This window comes from Oryctolagus cuniculus, chromosome 6 (assembly GCF_051225735.1).
Source record: "Oryctolagus cuniculus isolate XC-2025 breed Fujian yellow rabbit chromosome 6, ASM5122573v1, whole genome shotgun sequence".
In the NCBI taxonomy this organism is placed as follows: domain Eukaryota; kingdom Metazoa; phylum Chordata; class Mammalia; order Lagomorpha; family Leporidae; genus Oryctolagus; species Oryctolagus cuniculus.
The window spans coordinates 62,959,678-62,982,211 of record NC_142872.1 but is presented as its reverse complement, the minus strand read 5'-3'; the positions used below and the strand labels follow the sequence as shown (position 1 = coordinate 62,982,211).

Here is a 22,534-nt window from a genome sequence, read left to right as displayed (position 1 = left end):
TTCATGGTAAGGGAAAATATTATCAAATAATTCATCATGGCATTCCAAGGACTTCTCTTCTTCCATTCTCTATTGCTGCATACTTACTTTTGGTAGAAGAAACCTCACTTTTGGAATGAATTTATTTATTTAGTTAGAATAGGTTGGGTATGCTGCAGTATAAATGACTTCACAATCTCAGTGGCTTTTAACAAGAAAATTTTATTACCTACTTCTGCAGCAGATCCATCCTGAGTTAATTGCATCTTCACTCTGATGCCCAAGGTGTTGGAACAGCCTTTGCTTGGCACAGAACCAGTTTGGTGACCAGGGGGAGAAGAGATATGGCTAGGCTTGTAAAGCTTCTGCTTGAAGGGCTAAACATCACTTCCATTCATATTTCATTGTCAAGTGCAAGGCAAGAGGACGCCCCTGTGTTCAAGAGATGGAGACGTGTAATCCTACTGTAGGAATGGGTAGTACACACACACAGAGAAACCAGGATAAAGGGTGACTAGTATCAGAGTTGGATACTCCCAATGCTATATGAAAAGACAGTGGCATCTCTGTTTAGGACTGGGTTGGGTTGGTGACTTCCTACTTATTTCCCTCCCTCCAGATTCTCTATTGAGCAATTCGCTTTTGGAACTTGGGGATCAGAATTGAGATCCACCTCGAGGAGGTGAAGGGTCTTCTGTTTTGAGTAGGATTTCTCAACCTTCTTTTCAAATGGGGCATGGATACTGTTAAATCTTCTGCTATGTGGATCCACTCAACATCTCAAATCTCTCCCAGTGATGGCCTGCACTCTGAGTGTTTTGCAATATTTATCTTTGTCTTTCTTTGGTTTACATGTAGGATTTATGTCATTTTTATTCACTATTGCTGTTGTTTTTTAGCAAGAGGTAGGAGATAGAAGATGAAATAGCTTGCCTAGTTTTGTGGTCTACAGCCTAATTGGAAGTTCTGTAGACCAATTTTTCCAAGAAGAGCTCCAGGTTCTAACTGCCTTTTGGATTGTTACTATGACTCATCACATAGCCATCAAAGTCAAGGCAGGAAGAGAGGAAACAGTAATTGTGGTAGGTGCTTTCACAATGGGGAGCATGACTGTGGAAGACAAAAATGCAGTTGCCTTGGGCAGGCAGGCAGAGAAGTACCAATAGAACAGTGTCGGAGTTAAGTCTTAAATACGGGGATGAGTTTCTCAGGTGCAAGAGACAAGAGTTAGAGAGGTGATATTAGACATTATAATCAGAATAACAGGTATGAAGTCTTGGGAAACCATTTAACGTGGTGAGTTTAGGTTTTACCATTATTAGAGTGGTTTGATTTAAATACCAGTTCTGATTCCACTAGTGGAGAAGCCTTAGACAACTCCTTTTAGTTCTTGGAGCCCCTGTCTCAGTCTCCTTTAATTTCTTTTTAGAGATTTATTTATTTATTTGAAAGTCAGAGTTACACACACACACACACACACACACAGGGCGGGGGGAGGGAGGGAGGGAGGGAGAGAGAGAGAGAGAGATTTCCACCTGCTGGTTCACTCCCCCAAATGGCTGCAACAGTCAGGGCTGGGCCAGGCCAAAGCCAGGAGCCAGGAGCCAGGAGCTTCATCCAGTCACCCACTGGGTATAGGGACCCATGCACTTGGGCTAATTGGAAATGGAGCAGCTGGGACTTGGACTGGCACCCATGTGGGATGTTGGCACTTAGGCAGTGGCTTAACCCACTGTGCCATAATGCCATAGGACCCCTCCACTTTACCACAGTCTCCTCTTCTGTAAGGTGGTAGAAATGATATTCTAACTTTAAAAGAGCATTGTGAGACTTAACATGGATCATGCAAATTAGGAGTAATGTGATTAGGAATATAAAAATGACCAAAATCACTTTTAATAAATGTGTAGTACTATAATTGAGTAAGGAGTTACTGAGAAGAGGGTGTAGATTTGTGTATAGGAAGAATGAATGTAAGTTGATGCTAAATATGGTAAGGTCTGTGGGGAGCAACTCGGACTATACTGTTACTGGAATTAAGACTTATTCTATGCATCTGCTCTCCCTCTGTGGGGAGCAACCTGGACTAGACTGAGTTACTGGAATTAAGACTTATTCTGTGCATCTGCTCTCCCACAATATGGCGCTGGGAGAGAAGTAAACAGCTTCTGCACAGCTGCCTCCAGTTCAACCAATAAACTGTAGGACTTGCTCCTGATTGGAGGAGAGCAGCGTACTCGGCGTGTGGGCAGCTGAGTTGGGATTGGCAGAGGAGGACTATAAAGGAGGAGAGAGACGGCATGCACCAGGAACATCTATGGGGAACATCTAAGGGGAACACCTGTGCAGCCCCCGAGACGAGCCGGCCGGCGGTGTGCCGCTCCCCTGCGGAAGTGGGGAATGTGGCCAGGGGGAACTGCCCTTCCACGGAGGTGGAAGGGATAGTAGCCAACCCGGGAAGAACCAGCAGCAAACCCGGGGAGGGCCGAGCAGACGAAAGAACAGTGCAGGGTCCTGTGTTGCTCCTCCACGAAGACGGGGAGCGACAAAGGTATATCAAGTATTTCGAGATAAGAGTTTTGTATTTTATATAAAAAGAAAAAAGACTGATGGGAATAACTAACAAGTCCAATTTCTGTGCAGACAGCTCATTCTGTGGCAGTGTGGAGTATACACTGGAAGGGGCGGTCTGGAAGCAGGAGGACCAGGTGAGCCCTGGAGTGGTTAGGTCTGGGGAAAGGTCATGGGCATGGGGGTGCAGATTCTCTATTAATTCAGAACAATTTCCTGTAAAACCGAAGACTGTTGGAAAGAAACCTCAAGAGTGCCTGTAAGGGTTCTCCCAGGTCTTTGGGGGCCCCAGCCTATAACAATTAGGGGTATGAAGCTCCCTGGAAATCACACATTATTGCCCCTACTCTTCAGAAATTAAAACTGAGGCCTTGAAGAATGACTATCCCCTCAGGTTTGCCAAGGTAGACTCTAGCTGTTGCAGTAAGCACATGGTTGTGCTAACTACCATCACTGTTGTGATGATCAGGTTTTTGTTTTGTCAACTTGACTAGGTTCCAGTCCCTAATTATTCAAACATTGATGTAGGCATTTTGTAGCTATATTTGAAATTCATTCTAGATAATCTGGGTTAGCTTGGTTCAATCAGTTGAAAGGCCTTGAAAGCAGAGCTGAGACGTCCTGGTAGAGAAATTCCATTTGTAGAAGGAAATGTCAGCTTGTGCTGGAGAGTCCCATGCTGCCCTTCCCGGTGCCTTTCCCTAAGGGTTTCACATGTTCCTAGTCAGTTCCTGCAATAATGGAGGCCAATTCCTCACAATGCATATTGTAATACATACCTCCTACTGGTTCTGTTCCTTTGGTTGACTCTCAGCCGGTAGAACTCTCCAATAAGCATTAGGGAGAGAGGTTGTAACTTATCACCAGGTAGTCCTTCCGGGACCCAAGCTCCTTCTGTCCCATGTTCTTATAATTTGCTAGGGCTTTAGAATTTTTCATAGGATTTTTTTCTGATTTTTAAAAGATTTAGTTATTTATTTGAAAGGTAGAGTTACAGAGAGAGACTCACAGAGAGAAAGACCTCTTCCATCTGTTGGTTCATTCCCTAAATGGCCACAGTAGTTGGGGCTGGGCCCATCCAAAACCAGGAGCCAGAAACTTCATCCGGGTCTCCCATATGGGTGCAGGGGCCCAAGTAGTTGGGCCATCCTCTGCTGCTTTCCCAGGAGTCTTAGTAGGGAGTTGGATTAGAAGTGGAGCAGCTGGGACTTGAACTGGCACACATACGTGGTGCTGGCACTGCAGGCAGCAGCTTTACCTGCTATGTGACAGCGCTGGCCACAGAATTTTTTCAGTTGGTAGATGAGAGAAGAAAATAAAGCATGGAGAAGGCAATGCACTAGTAAACTCTTGTCCTAGAGGCAAGAACTTTGGCAAACTGGTATTCCATTGACAAGAGCCAGTGTCATCCCTGGCAAGGGTTCTGCGAAACGTGGTCCAGCACGACGCTCAGGAAGAAGGCAAGGACTCAGATACCAGAGGGCACTAGCTACACTGAACAGCCCTCCAGGCGAGTGTACATACTCTGGCCCCTTCGCTTTCTCTTAGTGGTGTTCTCAAATCAACTTTCAATCCAGGCCATAGGTTGAATTTCCTACAACAGTTGTCTCTTGGGTATCAAAATGTTGCAGGGCTAGAAACTGAGTGATGGCTCACATTTGGAATGTCAAGAAAGACAACTTGGGGCTGAAAGTGGGGAAATGAGATCTAAAGCCAGTGGGTGTTAGGGAACCTAGAATTCTCACCTAGTGGTTTTGAGCAACACACATTGACTACCCCAGAGTTGCCACCAGACTGGAACCTAAATCTGGTGTTGCTGAGACCCCTGCTCAGGAACTCTCGAGGCTGAAGCGAAGGTGTCGGTTGGGCTGCATTCTTGTCTGGAAGCTTGAATGGAAAAAACCCATTTACAAACTCCTTCAGGTTGCTGGCAGATCAGTGGATACAGGACTGAGGGCCCTGTTTCCTTATGAACTCTTCTTTTCATATTTTATTTATTTATTTAACAGGTAGAGTTACACAGTGAGAGGCAGAGAGAGAGAGAGAGAGAGAGAGAGAGAGAGAGAGGTCTTCCATCCGCTGGTTCACTCCCCAGATGGCCGCAATGGCCAGAGCTGTGCCAATCCGAAGCTGGGAGCCAGGAGCTTCTTCCAGATCTCCCAGGTCATTCTGCTTCCCAGGTCAAGGTGTGACACCTGCTCTGACATGCACTCCTGCCATTGGCATCCACTGCTAGTAAAATGATGCTGTCTAATCTGTGGCACCATCTATGCCCTGGATGCCATCTTAGACCCTGGCCCCCATGGCCACCTTACATCGTCAGCTTCGGTCCTAAGCCCCATGGCCCAACCACGGGTGTAAACTCCACCCCCACCCTAATGGGATTCCCTGCACCTACTTCTCACCCAGCAGCAAACATAGAACAGGGCCTGCTCCAGCACACGTCCCTCTCTCTCCTGAACCCTTTCTTGCTTTCTCTCTCACCTTTTTCCTCCAGGCTGTTGGGCTTCCTCTACTCAGCAGTAAACCTTTCCCTTAACTCTGGTGCTTGGTGTGTTTTGTGGCAGCCCCACATCCACTACCCTTACTAGCCACAAAACCAGTGGGACCCTTACCCGATCTTGAACCTTGACATCCCAAAATATGAGTTAATAAGCCTTTCTCCTTAAAAATCTAGCTGCCCCAGGTACTTCATTGCAGTAATGAAGAGTGACTAATACACAGAGCTTTGTTTCCCTTCCATCCCATCATTCATTCATCTGGGCATGTGAATTTGAAGGGGAGAGAATAGGATGGACTCCTCTGGTTTTGGATCCTAAATCTCACCCTGATCTTGCACAAATTGGGCAAACCAGATCTTGGGTTGGGGTCTGGGGTTGCAGACACAAACTGCTTGCAAAATTGTGTCCCATTCAGGTAACTGTCAAGATAAAGGGGGCAGGTCTCCTAGTACCATGGTGCCTGCTATGTAAAGTCAGCTCTGTTACTATAATGAAGATGATGATTGGACTGGATTCCCACAATTACCGCATCGGCTCTGCCTGTGGAGATATGAAAGGCCAAATGCTGGGAGTGACCCAGTTCCTTCTGTTGTTGAATTTTCCCTTCTCTAGCCAAATGGTTTTTTTTTTCTTCTTTTCAGGCTTTTCATGGGAAAGTCAGTTGTAATCTGAGGTGCCATCTGTCATTCCTGCTTCAAGCCAAATAACTTCATTAAAAATTGTGGGAGACTTTCTCCTGCATTGTTCTCAGCAGAAAGAAAGGAGGTGGCAGGGCAGGGAGGGTGTCTTGGAAGCAGAACTGGAGACCAGCATTTGGGCACTGATGGTTTTGGCGAAGTGACCTCAGGAAGCACCGGAGGGGGATGGGCAGCTGGGGGAGGGAAAGCTCAGACTGAGTGTTTTTAGGACCTGGGTCCTACGATCTGCAGCTACTGAGGCACAATCCCGCTGATAACCCTGAGAGGTTCTAAAACGTGTCCCAATCAAAGGGCAAGAAAACAGGGATGTGTATCACCAGTTCTTGTCCATGGGTGCTTGGAGGAATTCCAGGGGGCATTATTATCTATGATCTTGTGGTCCCCACGTTGGTCAACTACAAAATGGCAGCTGCAGGTGCTCACTAAGACGCCATCGTTGTGTACAGGGAAAATGAGTTCCGTGGGGACGTGATAGGACATGGAGACCATCTGTCGCCAGATATCCCACATGGTTACTCTTGAAAGTCTTCCTAGGCTGATAGGCAGGAAGGAAATACAGAGTCACAGAGCTGGATTTGGTTTGCGGTTATCGAGAGTTTTGAATTCTCTCCTCATGCAAGATGTTGATCTGTAATTTTCCTTTTTGGTGATGTCTTTGTTTTACTTTGGTATCAAAGCCTCAGAAAACGAACTGGGAAGTTTTTCTCCCTTGTCTATGTTCAGAGACAGAGTTTGTATAATTTTTGCTGTCCTATGTTTGAGGGAATTCACCGGGAGAGCCACATCAGCCTAGAATTTTCTATGTGGGAATATCTTTCATTATTAATTCAGCTTCTTTACTTGATATCGAACTTGGATTTTCTGTTCCTTCGTCTCTGCCTGAGTCAGTTTGGGTACTTTGTGTCTGGCTAGGAATCTGTCCATTTCATCTAAGTTATTTAATGTGTGAACTGAAAGTTGTTTATAATGTTCCCTTATAATCCTTTTAGTTTCTATAGGTGTGTAGGGATGTCTTCCTTCATTCCTGACTTTAGTAATTAGTGTCTTTTTTTTTTTTTCTCCTTAGTCTGGATGAAGGGAGATCAATTTTTTTGATCATTTCAAATAACTGACTTTTGGTTTCATTGATTTCTTCTGTTTGCCTTTTGATTTCTCTAGTTTATTGATTCATCCTCTTATTTTTTTTTGACAGGCAGAGTTAGACAGTGAGAGAGAGAGAGAGACAGAGAGAAAGGTCTTCCTTCCGTTGATTCACCCCCCAAGTGGCCGTTGGGGCCGGGAGTGTTGCAGCCGGCGAACTGCGCCAATCCAGAGCCAGGAGCCAGTTGCTTCTTCCTGGTCTCCCATGTGGGTGCAGGGCCCAAGGACCTGGGCCATCCTCCATTGCACTCTTGGGCCACAGCAGAGAGCTGGACTGGAAGAGGAGCAACCAGGACAGAATCCGGCGCCCCAGCCGGGACTAGAACCTGGGGTGCCGGTGCCGCAGGCAGAGGATTAGCCTAGTGAGCCGCGGCGCCGGCCTGATTCATCCTCTTATTGTTAATATTTACTTTTTGTTTATCCTGTGTTTGGTTTCTTTTTTCCTTTTTTATATTCTTTTTTTTTTTTTTTTTTTTTTTTTGTGACAGGCAGAGTGGACAGAGAGAGAAACAGAGAGAGAAAGGTCTTCCTTTTGCCGTTGGTTCACCCTCCAATGGCCGCCGCTGCAGCCGGCGCACCGCGCTGATCCGATGGCAGGAGCCAGGATCCAGGTGCTTTTCCTGGTCTCCCATGGGGTGCAGGGCCCAAGCACCTGGGCCATCCTCCACTGCACTCCCTGGCCATAGCAGAGAGCTGGCCTGGCCTTTTTTATATTCTTGAAGTAAAATCTAATACCTTTGGTTATTGCTTTTGTATATTTTTATTTTTCTGTAAGGATTCAAAGTTGTGCATTTTTCTTTAAACACTGGTTTTAGGTACATCTCATATATATATATATTTAAAGATTTATTTTATTTTATTTATTTGAAAGACAGAGTTACAGAGAGATTTAGAAACAGAGAGAGAGAGGTCTTCCATCCGCTGGTTCACTCCCCAGATGTCTGCAATGGCCAGAGCTGTGTCAATCTGAAGCAAGGAGCTGGGAGCTTCTTCTGGGTCTCCTACGAGGGTGCAGGGGCCCAAGGACTTGGACCATCTTCTATTGCTTTCCCAGGCAAGAGGGGCAGCCAGGACTCGAACTGGTGCACATATAGGATGCTGGCCCTGCAGGCCAGGGCTTTAACCTGCTGCGCCACAGCGTTGGCCCCACATCCCATATATTTTTATATGTTGTGGTTTTACTTTTAAAATCTCCCTTATAAGTTCTTGATTTCTTTCTGTTATTAATTTTGAATTTATTTGATTTCACTGTGGTCAGGAAACATGCTTTGTATGATTTCAGATTTTAAACTGTATTGAAGTTATTTAATGACCTAGCATATAGTCCATCTCAGAGAATGTTTTGTGTGCAGTTGAAAAGAATAAATTATCTTGTTATTGGGTAAAGTGTTCTATGTCAGTTAGGTCAAGTCTTTCTCATTGTTCTCTGAATTACAGAGAGAGAAGCATTGAACTTTCCCAGGTAAAATTATTGAATGGAAAATTTTAATGCTTTTCTCGTTTCAATTGCACATAGCCTAGCATACAGGAGTCTTGAAAAAAAGATAATGAGAAATGGGTTCCATCTTTTAATTCCATTTCCATTTTCCACAAGATTTTTGAAATACCCTCATGTGATCCATCCTAGAGAATTTTTTTAATGATTTATTTATTGATTTGAAAGGCAGAGTTACAGAGAGGCAGAGGCTGGTGGGGGGGAGTGTCTTCTATTGGCTGGTTCACTCCCTCTATGGCCGCAACAGCCAGAGCTACACCAGTCCGAAGTCAGGAGCCAGGAGCTTCTTCCAGGTCTCCCACGTGGGTGCAGGGGCCAAGGACTTGGGCCATCTTCTACTGCTTTCCCAGGCCATAGCAGAGAGCTGGACCAGAAGTGGAGCAGGGACTCGAATCTGTGCCCATATGGGATGCCAGCGCTGCAGGTGGTGGGTTTACCCACTATGCCACAGAGCTGGCCCCTCTTTTGCACAATTGAAAATTGAAAAAATGTGGTCTACCCGGGAGAATGCTCATGTATTGAGAAGAATGTGCACTCTGCTGTTTGAGCAAAGTGTTCTGCATGTGTCTCCCAGGTCCATTTGGTTATAGCCTTGTTCTAGTTCTCTATTTTCTTACTGATCTTCTATCTGATTTTTCTATTCATCACTGACAATAGGGTATTTTTAGAACATATTTAGTATACATTTTCTTTTTTTAGATTTATTTATTTATTTTGAAGTCAGAGTTACACAGAGAGAGAGAGAGGGCGAGGCAGAGGCAGAGAGAGAGAGAGAGAGAGGTCTTCCATCTGCTGGTTCACTCCCTAAATGGCCGCAATGGCTGGAGCTGCACCAGTCCGAATCAGGAGCCAGGAGTTTCTTCTGGGTCTCCCATTTAGGTGCAGGGACCCAAGGACTTGGGTCATCTTCTACTGTTTTCCAAGGTCATAGCAAAGAGCTGGATCGGAAGAGGACCAGCTGGGTCTCGAACTGGCACCCATATTGGATGTCGGCAATACAGGCAATGGCTTTACCTGCTATGCCACATCACCAGCCCCCCAAAATAGGGTATTGAATTCTACATTATTGTAGATCTGTTTCTCCTTTTAATTCTATCAGTGTTTGCTTTGCATATTTAAGAACTCTGATGTCTGGTGTGTATGTATTTATAATGTCTTCTTGAGAATGTGATCCTTTTATCATTATATAATGTCCTACTTCATCTTGTAGCAGTTTTTGATCTAATGTCTATTTTGTCTCTTATAGTTATCCTTGTTCTCTTTTCTTTACTATTTTCATGGAGTGTATTTTTTCATCCATTCACATTCAATTTATCTGTGTATGTTCATAGAACCAAAGTTGGTCTCTCATAGATAAGGGATCATGTTTTTAAAAATATTATTTATTTTGATTTATTATTTCTTTGGAAAGGGATGGGGAATAGAGAGGGGGAGGAGGGGAGGTGAGAGCGAGAGAACAAGAGAGGGAGAGAGAGAGCTCTTCTGTCTACTGGTTCACTACCCAAATGCCTGCAACACCCAGGGCTGGGTCAGACCACAGCAGAAGCCTAGAACTCTATCCTGATCTCCTATGTAGGTAGTAGGAGCTCAAATACTGAACCCGTCATCTGCTGCTCCTAGGATATGCATTAGCAGGGAACTGTATCAGAAGTGGAAGTGGGACCCAATCCTGGGCACTCCAATATAGGGTGTGGGCATCCCAAGTGCTGGTTTAACCTGCCAGATCATAGTTTGTTTTAAAATCCATTAAGCCAATTTATGACTTTTGATTGGGGGGGGAATCCATTTACGTTTCAGATGGGTACTGATAGAGAAGAACTTTCTATTGTCATTGTAGTTGTTTTCTGAATGTCTTGTAGCTTTTTGTCCCCTCTTTTATTTTCTCCATTACTACTTTTCTTTGCGTTTGGTTGATTCTTTGAAGTAAGTTACCTTAATTCATTCCCTTCTCATTTCCTTTTGTGTGTATTTTGTAGATATTTTCTTTGAGGTTGCCATGGGGATTACAGAAAACATCTTAAAGTTACAGCAAATCTATTTTAAATTGATAATAGCTTAATTTCAGTCACAAAAACTCTGATCTTTCATAGCTTTGTTTCCCCTTCATGTTATTGATGTAATACATGACATTATTATATATGAGATATATTTTTTTAAGTTTATTTATTTATCTGAAAGTCAGAGTTACACAGAGAAAGGAGAGACAGAGAGAGAGAGAGAGAGCTTTCCATCCAATGGTCCATTCCTCAATTGGCCAGAGCTGTGCCAATCTGAAGCCAGGAGCCAGGAACTTCTAGGTCTCCTACGCAGGTACAGGGACCCAAGGGCTTGGGCTACCTTCTACTGTTTTCCCAGGACACAGCAGAGAGCTGGATCAGAAGAGGAGCAGCCAGAACTAGAACCGGCACCCATATGGGGTGCTGGTGCTTCAGGCCAGGAGGACATTAACCCACTGCGCCACAGCGCCAGCCCCATATGAGATATCTGTTAACATAGATAAATAGTTTTTTAATCCTTTATCTTTTAAATCTTATCAAAATTAAAAGTGGAGAAATGGACCAAAATTACAAATACCAAAATTATAAATAGAGGTTTATATATTTGTCCATATATTTACTTCTACAAGATTGTTGCTAAGAATTTCTTCGTATATGATGGTTTGCATTTCTCTTTATGCTTTCATTATTTTTCTTTGATTTTGACTTTTGACAGTTTGGTTGTAATATTTGATATGGATAATCTTAGTATTCTCCTAGTTGGAGTTCATAGATATTCTTATATTTGTGCATTCATTTCTTTCCTCGAATTTGGGAAGTTTTTGGCCATTCCTTAAACAGGCTCTCTCTCTCTTTCTCTCTCAATCTCTTGGTCACTCTTGCTTTCTCTCTCTGTCTCTCCCTCTCTCCCCTCCCCTCTTCATTCTGAGATTCTCATAATGCATATACTGTTCTGTTTAATGGTGTCTCATGCTCTTTGGATTCTATATGCTGTTTTCATTTTTTTTCCATTTTGCATCTCTAACCTGATATTTTCAAAAGACTCACCTTCAATTATTAATTAATTCTTTCTTCTGGTTTAGTCTGCTCGTGTATACTTTCCAATTAAATTATTGTAGTTTTCAGTTCAAAACTTCTGCTTGGTAATTTCAAAAATATGCAACTGATAAAAGATTAATATACAGGATCTATAGAAAGCTCAAGAAACTCAACAACAACTAAAACAAATAGTACAGTTAAGAAATGAGAAAAGGACATGAACAGGCAATTTTCAAAGGAAAATGTCCAACACACACATGAAAAATGCTCAGGATCACTAACCATCAGAGAAATGCAAATCAAAACTACGATGTCACCTCACCCAGTTGGAATGGCTCTCCTACAGAAATCAAAAGACAATAAATGCTGGTGAGGATGTGGGAAAAAAGGTACTCTAATCCACTGTTGGTGGTAATGTAAACTAGTATAGCCATTATGGAAGACAGTATGGAGATTTCTCAGAGATCTGAATATAGATCTACCATATGACCCATTCATCCCACTCCTGGAAATTCACCCAAATGAAATGAAGCCAGCATATGAAAGAGTTATCTGTACCTCCATGCTTATTGCAGCTCAATTCACAATAGCTAAGAAATAGAATTAACTGAGATGTCCATCAACCAATGACTTGATAAAGAAAATGTGGTATATATACATTATGGAATACTACTCAGCCATAAAAAAGAATGATGTCCTGTCTTCTGCAATAAAAATAGATGCAACTGAAAACCATTATAGTTAGTGAAATAAGCCAGTATCAAAAAGATACATATCAAATATTTTCTCTGATATAGTCAATTAATATTGAATGAAATGGTTATTTTGGCATATGTCATTTTTAGCTCATGTTTATACTCCTGTGGAATTGTAGTCATCTTACTTTTTACTTGTTCAGTATTATGGTTAGTGGTGAATTAAACCTATGAATATAGAGTGGATTAAAATTATGGCTTTGCAACAACTGATAAAGAGAGGGGAGAGAGGGAGAAAATGGGGGAGGGCAGGGGAATGAGGGAATGTGGTTGTCTTTTTGGAAATGTACCTATGGGATGCAGAAAGATTTTCCTTTTTATATTAATAAAACATTTAGAAACAGGTTATATCTCTTTTTCAATGTCCTTATTTTGTTCTTGCGGTTTTCCTGACTTCAGTTAGTTGACTATATTCTCTTTTAGTTCATTGGCTATCTTTAGGGCAGTTGCTTTAAATTCCTTCCTCAAGTATCTCAGAGGCCTGCCTTTATGTAGTCTGGAGATTTATTTCATTCCTTGTTCACTTCCCTTTTCCTTTGTGTGATTTGTGAACTCTGACTGGGATTTGGCATTTCAGGAAACAACCACCTCTCCCAGTACTTACGGACTAGCTTTACATAGTGGAAGATCTTAACTAACCCACACTTTCTGTGTATGAGTCTTGTGCAGGTGTTTTTATTCCATTTCCTAGTCATAGTAAATAGCTATTTTAAATTTCTGAGTTTACCCAGGAATTTTGTCCCTACTTCTTCTCTGAAACCTCTGTCCATGCCTTGCTCTCAGATGCCCCCCAAAACATCAACATCCATAGCCCTACTGTACCGTGTACCCACTTCGGCAACCGGCAGGCTGGTAGTCAAATGATGATGCCACCACACCCATGATGCTTCATGGTGAGAGAGGAACAAGCTCTCCAGTAGCCCTTAGATGATATTGTAAGCCATAACACTGCAAGTCAGCTTTAGGGGCTCTCTTTCACCCCAAAGAGCCTGTGGGAGCTGAGCAGCTTCCTCCAGTTCACTTCGCATTTTTTCTAGGCAGAGGACAGCACAAGGCGAAGCAAACTACAATGCAAATTTCTGCAGTTTTTTGGGTGTTTCCCTTGAGGGACAGGGCTTGCTGTTCATTATGCAACATCTTGCTGACTCCACTTTATCAAGGTTAGCTTTTGCATGGTAAATCTTTTTTTTTCCCTTTTCCTTTCAATCTCAGTGTATAACTTTTGCATCTCAAAGGCATACAAAGCCTATTATCAGCTTTTACTTTTTCAATTTAGTCCGACAATCTCTGCTTTTTGCTTGGAGCTTTTAGGGCATTCATATTTCATACAACTACAAACATGCTTTTATTTAATCTTCGATTTTGCTATTTACTTTTGTCTATGCCTCAGATCTTTTTATTTCTCATTTTCTGTTTGATTATATATTGTATTGAGTAAACAGCTCTTTGTGTGTGTGTACTGTTTTAATTCTTCTCGGGCTTTTTCACTGTATTTTTGAGTTACTTTTTAGGAGTTGCTCAAGAGATTGCAGTATGCATGTCTGTTTTCACGCACTACATCTACATAATACTGACTTACTTCTGATTATATGCTCGCTTGGGAAGGCTTCATTTTCTTCCCTGGGTTATGTGTGATTTATTTTCATGTCTAGAACATCTATAAAAGGGGGGCTTCAAAATGTTTGTGAAAAATGGCATAAAAGATAAATTTATTTGGGTGCAAAAACTTTGGAAATCATGTGTAGCCTTTTCATAAAATGCATTCTCCTGAACTTCTTGAAGAACTTTCAAATACATGGCTTTCAAAATCTTTTGAACCAAAATAGACTAGTCTTTTAATTCCATTTTCCGCAAACTTTTTGCAATCCCCTCATATATGTTATGTCATTATTTTTTTTTTCTTGTTTTCAAAACTATTGTGTTGTCTTTGGCTGCCTGCAGCTTGATTCTGATGTTTCTGGGTATGGTTCTTTTTGGTTTGTCCTTCTTGGAGATGCTGAGATTCTTTCATCTGCAAATCAACATATTTCATCAAATTAGGGAGGTTTGGGGGTGTTATTTTTTTCTATTCCTTTCTTTCCCGCCTTCCTTCTAGAATTCAGATGTTTAGCAGTTTCCCACAAATCGCTAAGACTCTGGTTATTTTTTGACTCATTTTTTCCCTATTGCTGTGGCTTCTATTTTACGGATCCTTTTTTTTCCATCTCAAATCTAGTTGTTGAGCTCATCTAGTAAACATCTTTTGTCTTTATTTCTCCATTGGGATTCCTTATTCATTGAGTCATTATCACCAAATTTCTCATTAGTGTTTTCACATAGTTTATTTCAATTCATAGAACATCTTTATAATAGCTTATTTGATATCCTTGCATGATAAATACACTTGTGTACAATTAGAATGAGATTCTGTTTCCTGTAGTGCCACTTCCACCTCACGATGGGTCAGACTTTGCTGTTTCTTCGCATGCTTTATAACATTTGTGAGAACTTGACATTAGGTAATATATTTCATGACTCTGGATTTTGCTTTATGTCCTCCTGCATTACAATCTGCCTGGGCCTAACTTGTGTAACCTATCTTTACTGCTGTGGGCAGGCGGTGATGACTCTGCTCAGTTTATCATCACTATTTTTTAACCTTGCTGCTTAGGGGTCCTCCTGGTGTCTGCAAAGCTGAGATATCAGCCAACGATTTGGACGCAGACTGTGTTCAGATACCTTGATCTCTCCTGCTACGAATATTTGCTGACAGATGTGTGTGTGAGCCTGGGATACACTCAGAGCTTCCAGCAGTCCTCAGGTTTTCCCTGCCTCTTTCTTTGTTCTTGTACCCTGTTTCAGTCTCTACTGAATGTAAGTATTGCTCTTCCACTCAGCGAACATTGTGTGTAGAGCTTACCTGGCTCCTTCTATGGTCTTCTCATTCTCAGGCTTCCTGCGTGGTGCAGAACTCACCTGACTTGGGGATCACAGCCCTGGGACGGCAAAGCTAAAGATTTTTCTCTTTATTCCCAACCAGTTTTTCACCACTTTCACGAGGCAAGACTGCAGGATTTTCACCCTTGAGTTCAGGCTTATTTTTGGCAGCACATCTGCTGAGTTTTCAGGACCAGGCTCACGCTGGTAAAATTACTCTTTGCACTCTCTGGGCTGGTGGTTGGGGCTGCCAGCAGTTCCAGGCGACATGGTCATAGCCACCTGTGTTCTTAGGTGAAACACTTGCAGTTTTTCAAGGGCAAAGAGTTCTCAGTTTGCTGTCTGACTTTAGTGATTCTACAATGCCTTAAAATGATTAGTTTTGATCTTTTTTCTAAAATTTTTTAAAAAGATTTATTTATTTGAAAGGCAGTTACTGAGAGAGAGAGAGACAGAGACAGAGACAGAGAGAGACAGAGAGAGAAATCTTCCATCCGCTGGTTCACTCAAAAGGCCACAATGGCTGGAGCTTGGCTGATCTGAAGCCAGGAGCCAGGAGCTTCCTGTAGGTCTCCCATATGGGTGCAGAGGCCCAAGCACTTGGGCCATCTTCCGCAGCTTTCCCAGGAGCATTAGCAGGGCTCTGGATTAGAAGTGGAGCAGCTGGAACAGAAATCATTGCCCCTATGGGATGCTAGCATCACAGGTAGTGGTTTTACCTGATGCACTACAATGCTGGCCCTGGTTTTTTTTCTTTCTAATTTTATACTTGTTTTCTCACCGAGAGAATCATGAATCCTTTCCCACCATCATAAAAGAAGCTCCTCCTTTGCCATCTTTGTGGACCAAGTTGTGACTTCCACAACTTCCATGTTGAAGCTCTAATTCTCAATGTGTCTGTATTTAGAGATAGAAGGTTTAAGGAGATCATTAAGGTTAAATGAGATCATAAGTGTGGGTCCCCAATCTTTTAGGATTAATGTCCTTATAGCAAGAAGAAGAGACACCATTAGTGTGCCTGAACCTAGGGACAGGAATTGGAGGACACACTGAGAAAGCAGCCATCTATAAACCAAACAGAGTTCAGCAAAGAAACCCAACCTGCTGATGCATGAATCCTGGGCTTCCATCCTCCAGGACTGTAAAAAATCAATTTATGTTGCTTAAGCCACATGGTCTGTGGTTATAGCAGCCCCCGCAGAAGAATTGCAACTATTATTTTTTGAAGGTTTTTATTTAATGAATATAAATTTTCATATGTACAGCTTTTAGGGATATAATGTTTCTTCTTCCCATTCCTGCCCTTGTACCCCCACTCCCATCTCACCTCCCACTCCCTCTCCCATTCCATTTTCCATTAAGATTCATTTTTAATTGATTTTATATACAGAAGACCAACTCTTTACTAATTGGAGAGTTTAACTATTTACACCCACACAGACACACAAAGTATAAAGTACAGTTTGAAGACAAGTTTTACCATTAATTCTCATAGTACAGCTCATTAAGGACAGAGGTCCAGCATGGGGAGAAAGTGCACAGTGACTTCCATTGTTAATTTAACAATTGACACTCTTATTTATGACGTCAGTGATCACCTGAGGTTTTTGACATGAGCTGTCAAGGCTATGGAAACCTTTTGAGTTCACAAACTCCATCGGTTTTCAGACAGGGCCATATGCAAAGTGGAAGTTCTCTCCCTTCAGAGAAAAGTACATCCTTCTTTGATGGCCTATTCTTTCCACTGGGGTCTCACTCACAGATATCCTTCATGCAGAATCGTTTTTGCCACTATGTCTTGGTTTTCCATGACTGAAATGCTCTCATGGTGTTTTCAGTAAGGCTTTAAGAGCTGATTCTGAGGTCAGAGTGCTGTTTAGGATGTTTGTAATTCTGAGACTGCTGTGTGGACTGTTTCCCATGTTGGAACTTTCTCTCCTTTGTAATTCTATCTATTGTTATTACCAGACACTTTGTCTTATTTATGTGATCCCTTTGACTGTTGGTCCTATATATATAATTAATTACATACTTAATATGATCACTTTATCACATAAGATGGGTTTAGTGCCATCCAGCTAAATGGGATCTATTATATTTTAAAGCTACTTTAATCATATTTTGCCTCCATGACTGTAAAAAAACTACTCTTTGCTCTATCACCAAGCATCTCTATATTGCTGAATCTAATAGTCAGTTCTCAATCTCCCAGGTTCCTACTTCAGATCCTCAGATCTTGATTTATTACCTGCATTTGGCACAGTTCAACTTTTCTTTGAAATAGCAACATGGACTATGATATGATTTTATTATAAGATTCATTTATTTGAGAGGCAGAGTTACAGAGAGGGAGAGATGGAGAGAGAGGTCTTCCGTTTACTGGTTCACTCCCCAGATGGAGGGGCCAGGCTGAAGCCAGGAGCCAGGAACTTCTTCTGGGTCTCCCACATGGATGCAGGGACCCAAGGACTTGGGCCATCTTCTACTGCTTTCTCAGGCCATAGCAGAGAGCTGGATCAGAAGTGGAGCAGCCAGGACTCGAACCAGCACCTACATGAAATGTAGGCATGCCAGTGGAGGCTCTACCTGCTACGCCACACTGCTGGCCCCTACTGTATTGATTTTTAAAATTGTTTTTAGATATTTATTTATTTTACTTGAAAGGCAGAGTTACAGAGAGGCAGAGAGAGAGAGAGAGAGAGAGAGAGAGAGATAGATAGATATCGGTCATCCATCCGTTGGTTCATTCCCCAAATGGCAACAATGGTTGGAGTTGGGTCGATCTTAAGTCAGAGGCTTGGAGCTTCTTCTGGGTCTCTCACATGGGTGCAGCGGCCCAAGGACTTGGGCCATCTGCTGCTGCTTTCCCAGGCCATAGCAGAGAGCTGGATTAGAAGTGAAGCAGCTGGGACTCTAACCAGCACCTATATGGAATGCAGGCACTGCCAGTGGAGGCTCTACCTGCTATGCCACAATGCTGGCCCCTTAAAATTATTTTTTGCTTTCCTGATTGGCCACTCCTTTTCAGGCTCCTTTACCAATCATTCTCCATATATCCAGTTTATTCATATGAAGTACTTCAGAATTCAGCCCTTGTATCTTTTATCTTCTCTATCTTTATCATGTCCTTAGTTTTTTTTTTTATTTTTATTTTTATTTTTATTTTTGACAGGCAGAGTGGACAGTGAGAGAGAGACAGAGAGAGAAAGGTCTTCCTTTGCCGTTGGTTCACCCTCCAATGTTTGTCGCTGCAGCCGGCGCACCGCGCTGATCTGATGGCAGGAGCCAGGATCCAGGTGCTTTTTCCTGGTCTCCCATGGGGTGCAGGGCCCAAGCACCTGGGCCATCCTCCACTGCACTCCCTGGCCATAGCAGAGAGCTGGCCTGGAAGAGGGGCAACCGGGACAGAATCCGGCGCCCCAACCGGGACTAGAACCCGGTGTGCCGGCGCCGCAAGGTGGAGGATTAGCCTATTGAGCCACGGCGCTGGCCTCATGTCCTTAGTTTTATCATTTAATACTATGGCTTCTAGAAAGTATAAAACCTACATTCTAATCTCTAGCTTAGACCTCTTTATTAAATTTCAAATTCCGATAGCCATTTGATTACTATACTCCTTTACATAGATTTCTAACTTAAAATTAACATGTCCCAAATACAGTTTCAATTTGTTGATTGAAGTGAGCTTGCACCGAAATTTAGTAACAATTTAATTCTTTCAAAATATTGGGGCCTTTTTTTTTTTTTTCTCTAACATGTGTGCAATATGCACCAACTGCTACTGTTAATCTACAAATATGGCTGGGATCTGGCCACTTCTGGCCATTTTCACTTCTGTCACCCTGCTCCCATCCATCATTGTTTCTGACCTGATGAAGGTGATGGCCATCGCCTCCTCATTTGTCACTTTGCTGTCACTCATTTTCTCTACTTAACACGAAAGGCAAAGCAATTCCATCAAAGCATGGTGGATATCACGATTTCCTGGCTCAAAACCTCCTACCTGCGTTCTGTTTCATTGAGAGCAAAAGTCTAAGTTCTGGTGAAGGCTACCCACATCTGAGCCCCCTTCCCACTCTGACTTCTTATCTCCCTTCCATGCCTTATTTATGTAGAGAATTAGCACCTTCTAACTTCCTGCCTTTTGACTTAACCAAGAAAGGTTACTCTCCCTTCCACTAGAATATAAGCTCCATGAAGACAGGGGTTTTGGGGTGGGTTCCACTTTGTCTATGCTGTGTTCACGGTGCCTGGAGAATGCCTGCTATCTAACAGTTGTTAGTTGAATAAATAGATCACTGCGTGCAAACTTAATTCAGAAAGGAACTGTATTCTCATTTGCATGTTCCCAAATTGTAGAGTAGAACTTGACTCAGGGGGATCCACACATTCTCCTAAACAACTGTTTGGATGAGTTCTCTATATATGAACAATACCAGATATTCAAGTAGAATACAATCCCTCTTTTGTACAGCTTCTAGGGATTAGCAGAATAAGGAAAAGCATTCTATGAGCATGGAATGACTTTGATATCAAACTGACAGGGTTGTTTTGGGAAAGGAAAACTTTAAATATATATGTGTATACACATAACACACACACATGCACATACACATATATGTAAATCTGCCTATATGAAACATAGAGTTACAGAGAGGGAAAGAGAGAGAGACAGAGATCTTCCATCTGCTGGTTCACTTCCCAAATGGCTGCAATGGCTGGGACTGGGCCAGACCAAAGCCAGGAGGAGCCAGGAGCTTCTTCCAGGTCTCCCATGTGGGTACAGGGGACCCTGCACCTGGGCCATCTTCTGCTGCTTTCCCAGGCCATAAGTAGGGAGCTGGATTGGAGGTGGAGCAGCTGGCACCTGAACAGGCACCAAGATGGGATGCTGGTGTTGCAAATGGCAGGCTTAACCTGCTATACCACCACACTGGCCCCTGGTCTCAGTTTATAAACAGAAATGTAAATAGCCCAAACAAAATTTTAGTATATCAGTTCCAATTTTTAAAATAACATTTTTAAATTTTAAGTTTTTTATTCATATAAGGTTTTCAGATTTCATGTATTTCATACATACAGATTTAAGAGCACAGTGATACTTCTACCCTACCCACCCTTCTGCCCCTGCTCCCACCCTCCCTCCTCCTTCCTTTCGTATTTTTTTCTTTTAATTTTTGGGAAGACATACATTCAGTTTATTTTATAATCACAAGCTTAAGCCTCCACTAAATAAAGAATTCAACAAGTAGTAAGTTGAAAAATCACTATTCCTCAATAGTATAGACAAGGACTGTAAACAATAATCAAATCTCAAAAGTATTAATTTTGCTCATATGTACCACATTTTATACTCTATATATTAGTTACCACAAATCAGGAAAAATATATATGATATTTCTCTTTTTGGGACTAGATTGTTTCACTAAGCATAATGGTTTGCAGTGTAGCCGTTTTGTTGCAAAAGACCGGATTCCATTCCTTTTTGTGGCTGAGTAGTATTCTATAATGTGTATATAGATACACATTTTTTTTAACCAGTGATCAGTTGATGGACATTTGGATTGACTCTATATCTCAGCTATTGTGAATCATGCTGTAATAAACATGTGTGTGCTAATTGTTTAATCATTTTTGTTTTTCAAATTTTAATATTTATGTCATTTTATTTATTTGAAAGGCAGAGACAGAATCATCCACGGGTTCATTCTCTGATTGCCCTCAGTAGCTGAGTCTGGAGCCAGGAGCCAGGAACTGCATCCAGGTCTCCCATGCTCTTGAGTCATCACTTACTGCTTCCCAAGATGCACATTAGCAGGAAGCTGGAATTGGGAGTGGAGCTGGGACTCAAATCCAAGTACTCCTTAAATGAGACGCCATAAACACAGGCCCAGGATCAATTATTCTAGCTCTGGGGTTGGTTTGTGTGGATCTGGGAAACCTACCCTTGTAGTCATAACTTCCTTATCTATAAAATGAGACTGATAATTGACATCTCATTCACCCACAGTTATACATGTTCTGTTTTTATTAAGGGTCTTGCTGTGTCTCATACATTGCTCTTGGTATTGGTGACTCAAATTGGTCCAGTGACTGCCAGGATGAACATTAAATCAGTGATAATGTATTAGCAAAGAACATTGCCTGGTGCATAGTACATGCTTAGAAACAATGGGTTGCATTCCTTCTTCCCACCTCCAAGCCAAACTGTCAGTAAGATCACTAGCTCATTGTACTCACTCATCTCTCCAGTATCACCTCTTCAGGAAGCCTGGGCTTGGCCATTCTGTCTGTAGAGCTTCTGTCCATTTGTTTATTTTGTTTTTTAAAGATTTATTTATTTATTTGAAAGTCAGAATTATGGAAAGAGAGAGAGAGGGAGCGAGGGAGTGAGGGAGAGGGAGAGGGAGAGAGAGAGAGAGAGAATCTTCTATCCACTAGTTCACTCCTCAGATGGCTGCAATGGCCAAAGTTAGGCCAGGCCAAAACCAGGAACCAGGATCCAAAAGCTTCATCCAGGTCTCCCATGTCAGTGCAGGAACCCAAGCTCCTGGGCCATCTTCTGCTAATTTTCCAAGGCCATTAGCAGGGAAGCTGGATCAGAAATGGAGCAGACAGGCCGGCGCCGCGGTTCACTAGGCTAATCCTCCGCCTTGCTGCGCCGGCACACCGGGTTCTAGTCCCGGTCAGGGCACCGGATTCTGTCCCGGTTGCCCCTCTTCCAGTCCAGCTCTCTGCTGTGGCCCTGGAGTGCAGTGGAGGTTGGCCCAAGTGCTTGCTTGGGCCCTGCACCCCATGGGAGACCAGGAGAAGTACCTGGCTCCTGCCATCGGATCAGCGCGGTGCACTGGCCGCAGCACGCTGGCCGCGGCAGCCATTGGAGGGTGAACCAACGGCAAAGGAAGACCTTTTTCCCTTTCTCTCTGTCTCTCTCTCTCACTGTCCACTCTGCCTGTCCAAAAAAAAAAAAAAAAAAAAAAAAAAAGAAATGGACACAAATCAGTTCCCAAATGGGATGCCGGCATCTCAGGTGGTGGTTTTACCTGCTGTCCCACGTTGCTGGTCCTGCTTGCATCCATTTTTAACACATTACACCTTTGAATGTGACTCTAAACACTTTTAACTTTCTAAAGTTTCCTTTAAAATATTTTTTTCGTTGATAATCTTTGTTCTTGTCTAAAAGTGCCAGCATTCTGAGGGCAGGTACCCATTTCCGTCACCAGGCAGCATTCTCATCACTGGGGCAGTGCTGGGCACGTAGGCATGCTCCACAGATGTGTGTGTGGAGGGAGACTGGTAGAGGCTTGCATCCTTGTACTCTTGGGGGCCCTGATGCCAGGCACCGTGTTTGGCCCAGAGCAGGGCTCAGAAGGTTTGCAGGATACAAGCACAAGTTCCCTTCCTAAGTGGCAGGTGTCCCCTGTGTGCTCACAAAGGTCATAGT

At 42.7% G+C, this 22,534-nt stretch overlaps 1 protein-coding gene across 27 annotated transcripts in view; it reads left to right on the top strand.

The window, feature by feature from the left end:
- LOC138850216 (uncharacterized) overlaps window positions 1-22,534 on the top strand; it is a 227,167-nt gene that overhangs the window by 27,275 nt on the left and 177,358 nt on the right. For 7 of the 27 annotated variants that reach the window (XR_016235565.1, XR_016235555.1, XM_089335078.1 and 4 more), the window contains exon 2: window positions 2,623-2,687. The exons of 16 other annotated variants lie outside the window; for them this stretch is intronic. Coding sequence is in view for 5 of the 11 variants with exons in the window: in XM_089335078.1 (XP_089191204.1) it covers window positions 2,623-2,687 (65 nt within the window). In the remaining 6 variants the exon portion in view is untranslated. Of the gene's footprint in view, window positions 1-1,984; window positions 2,531-2,622; window positions 2,688-22,534 lie in introns of those variants that run through there. 4 more of the 27 variants (XR_016235562.1, XR_016235564.1, XR_016235566.1 and 1 more) reach the window with 3 other exon arrangements.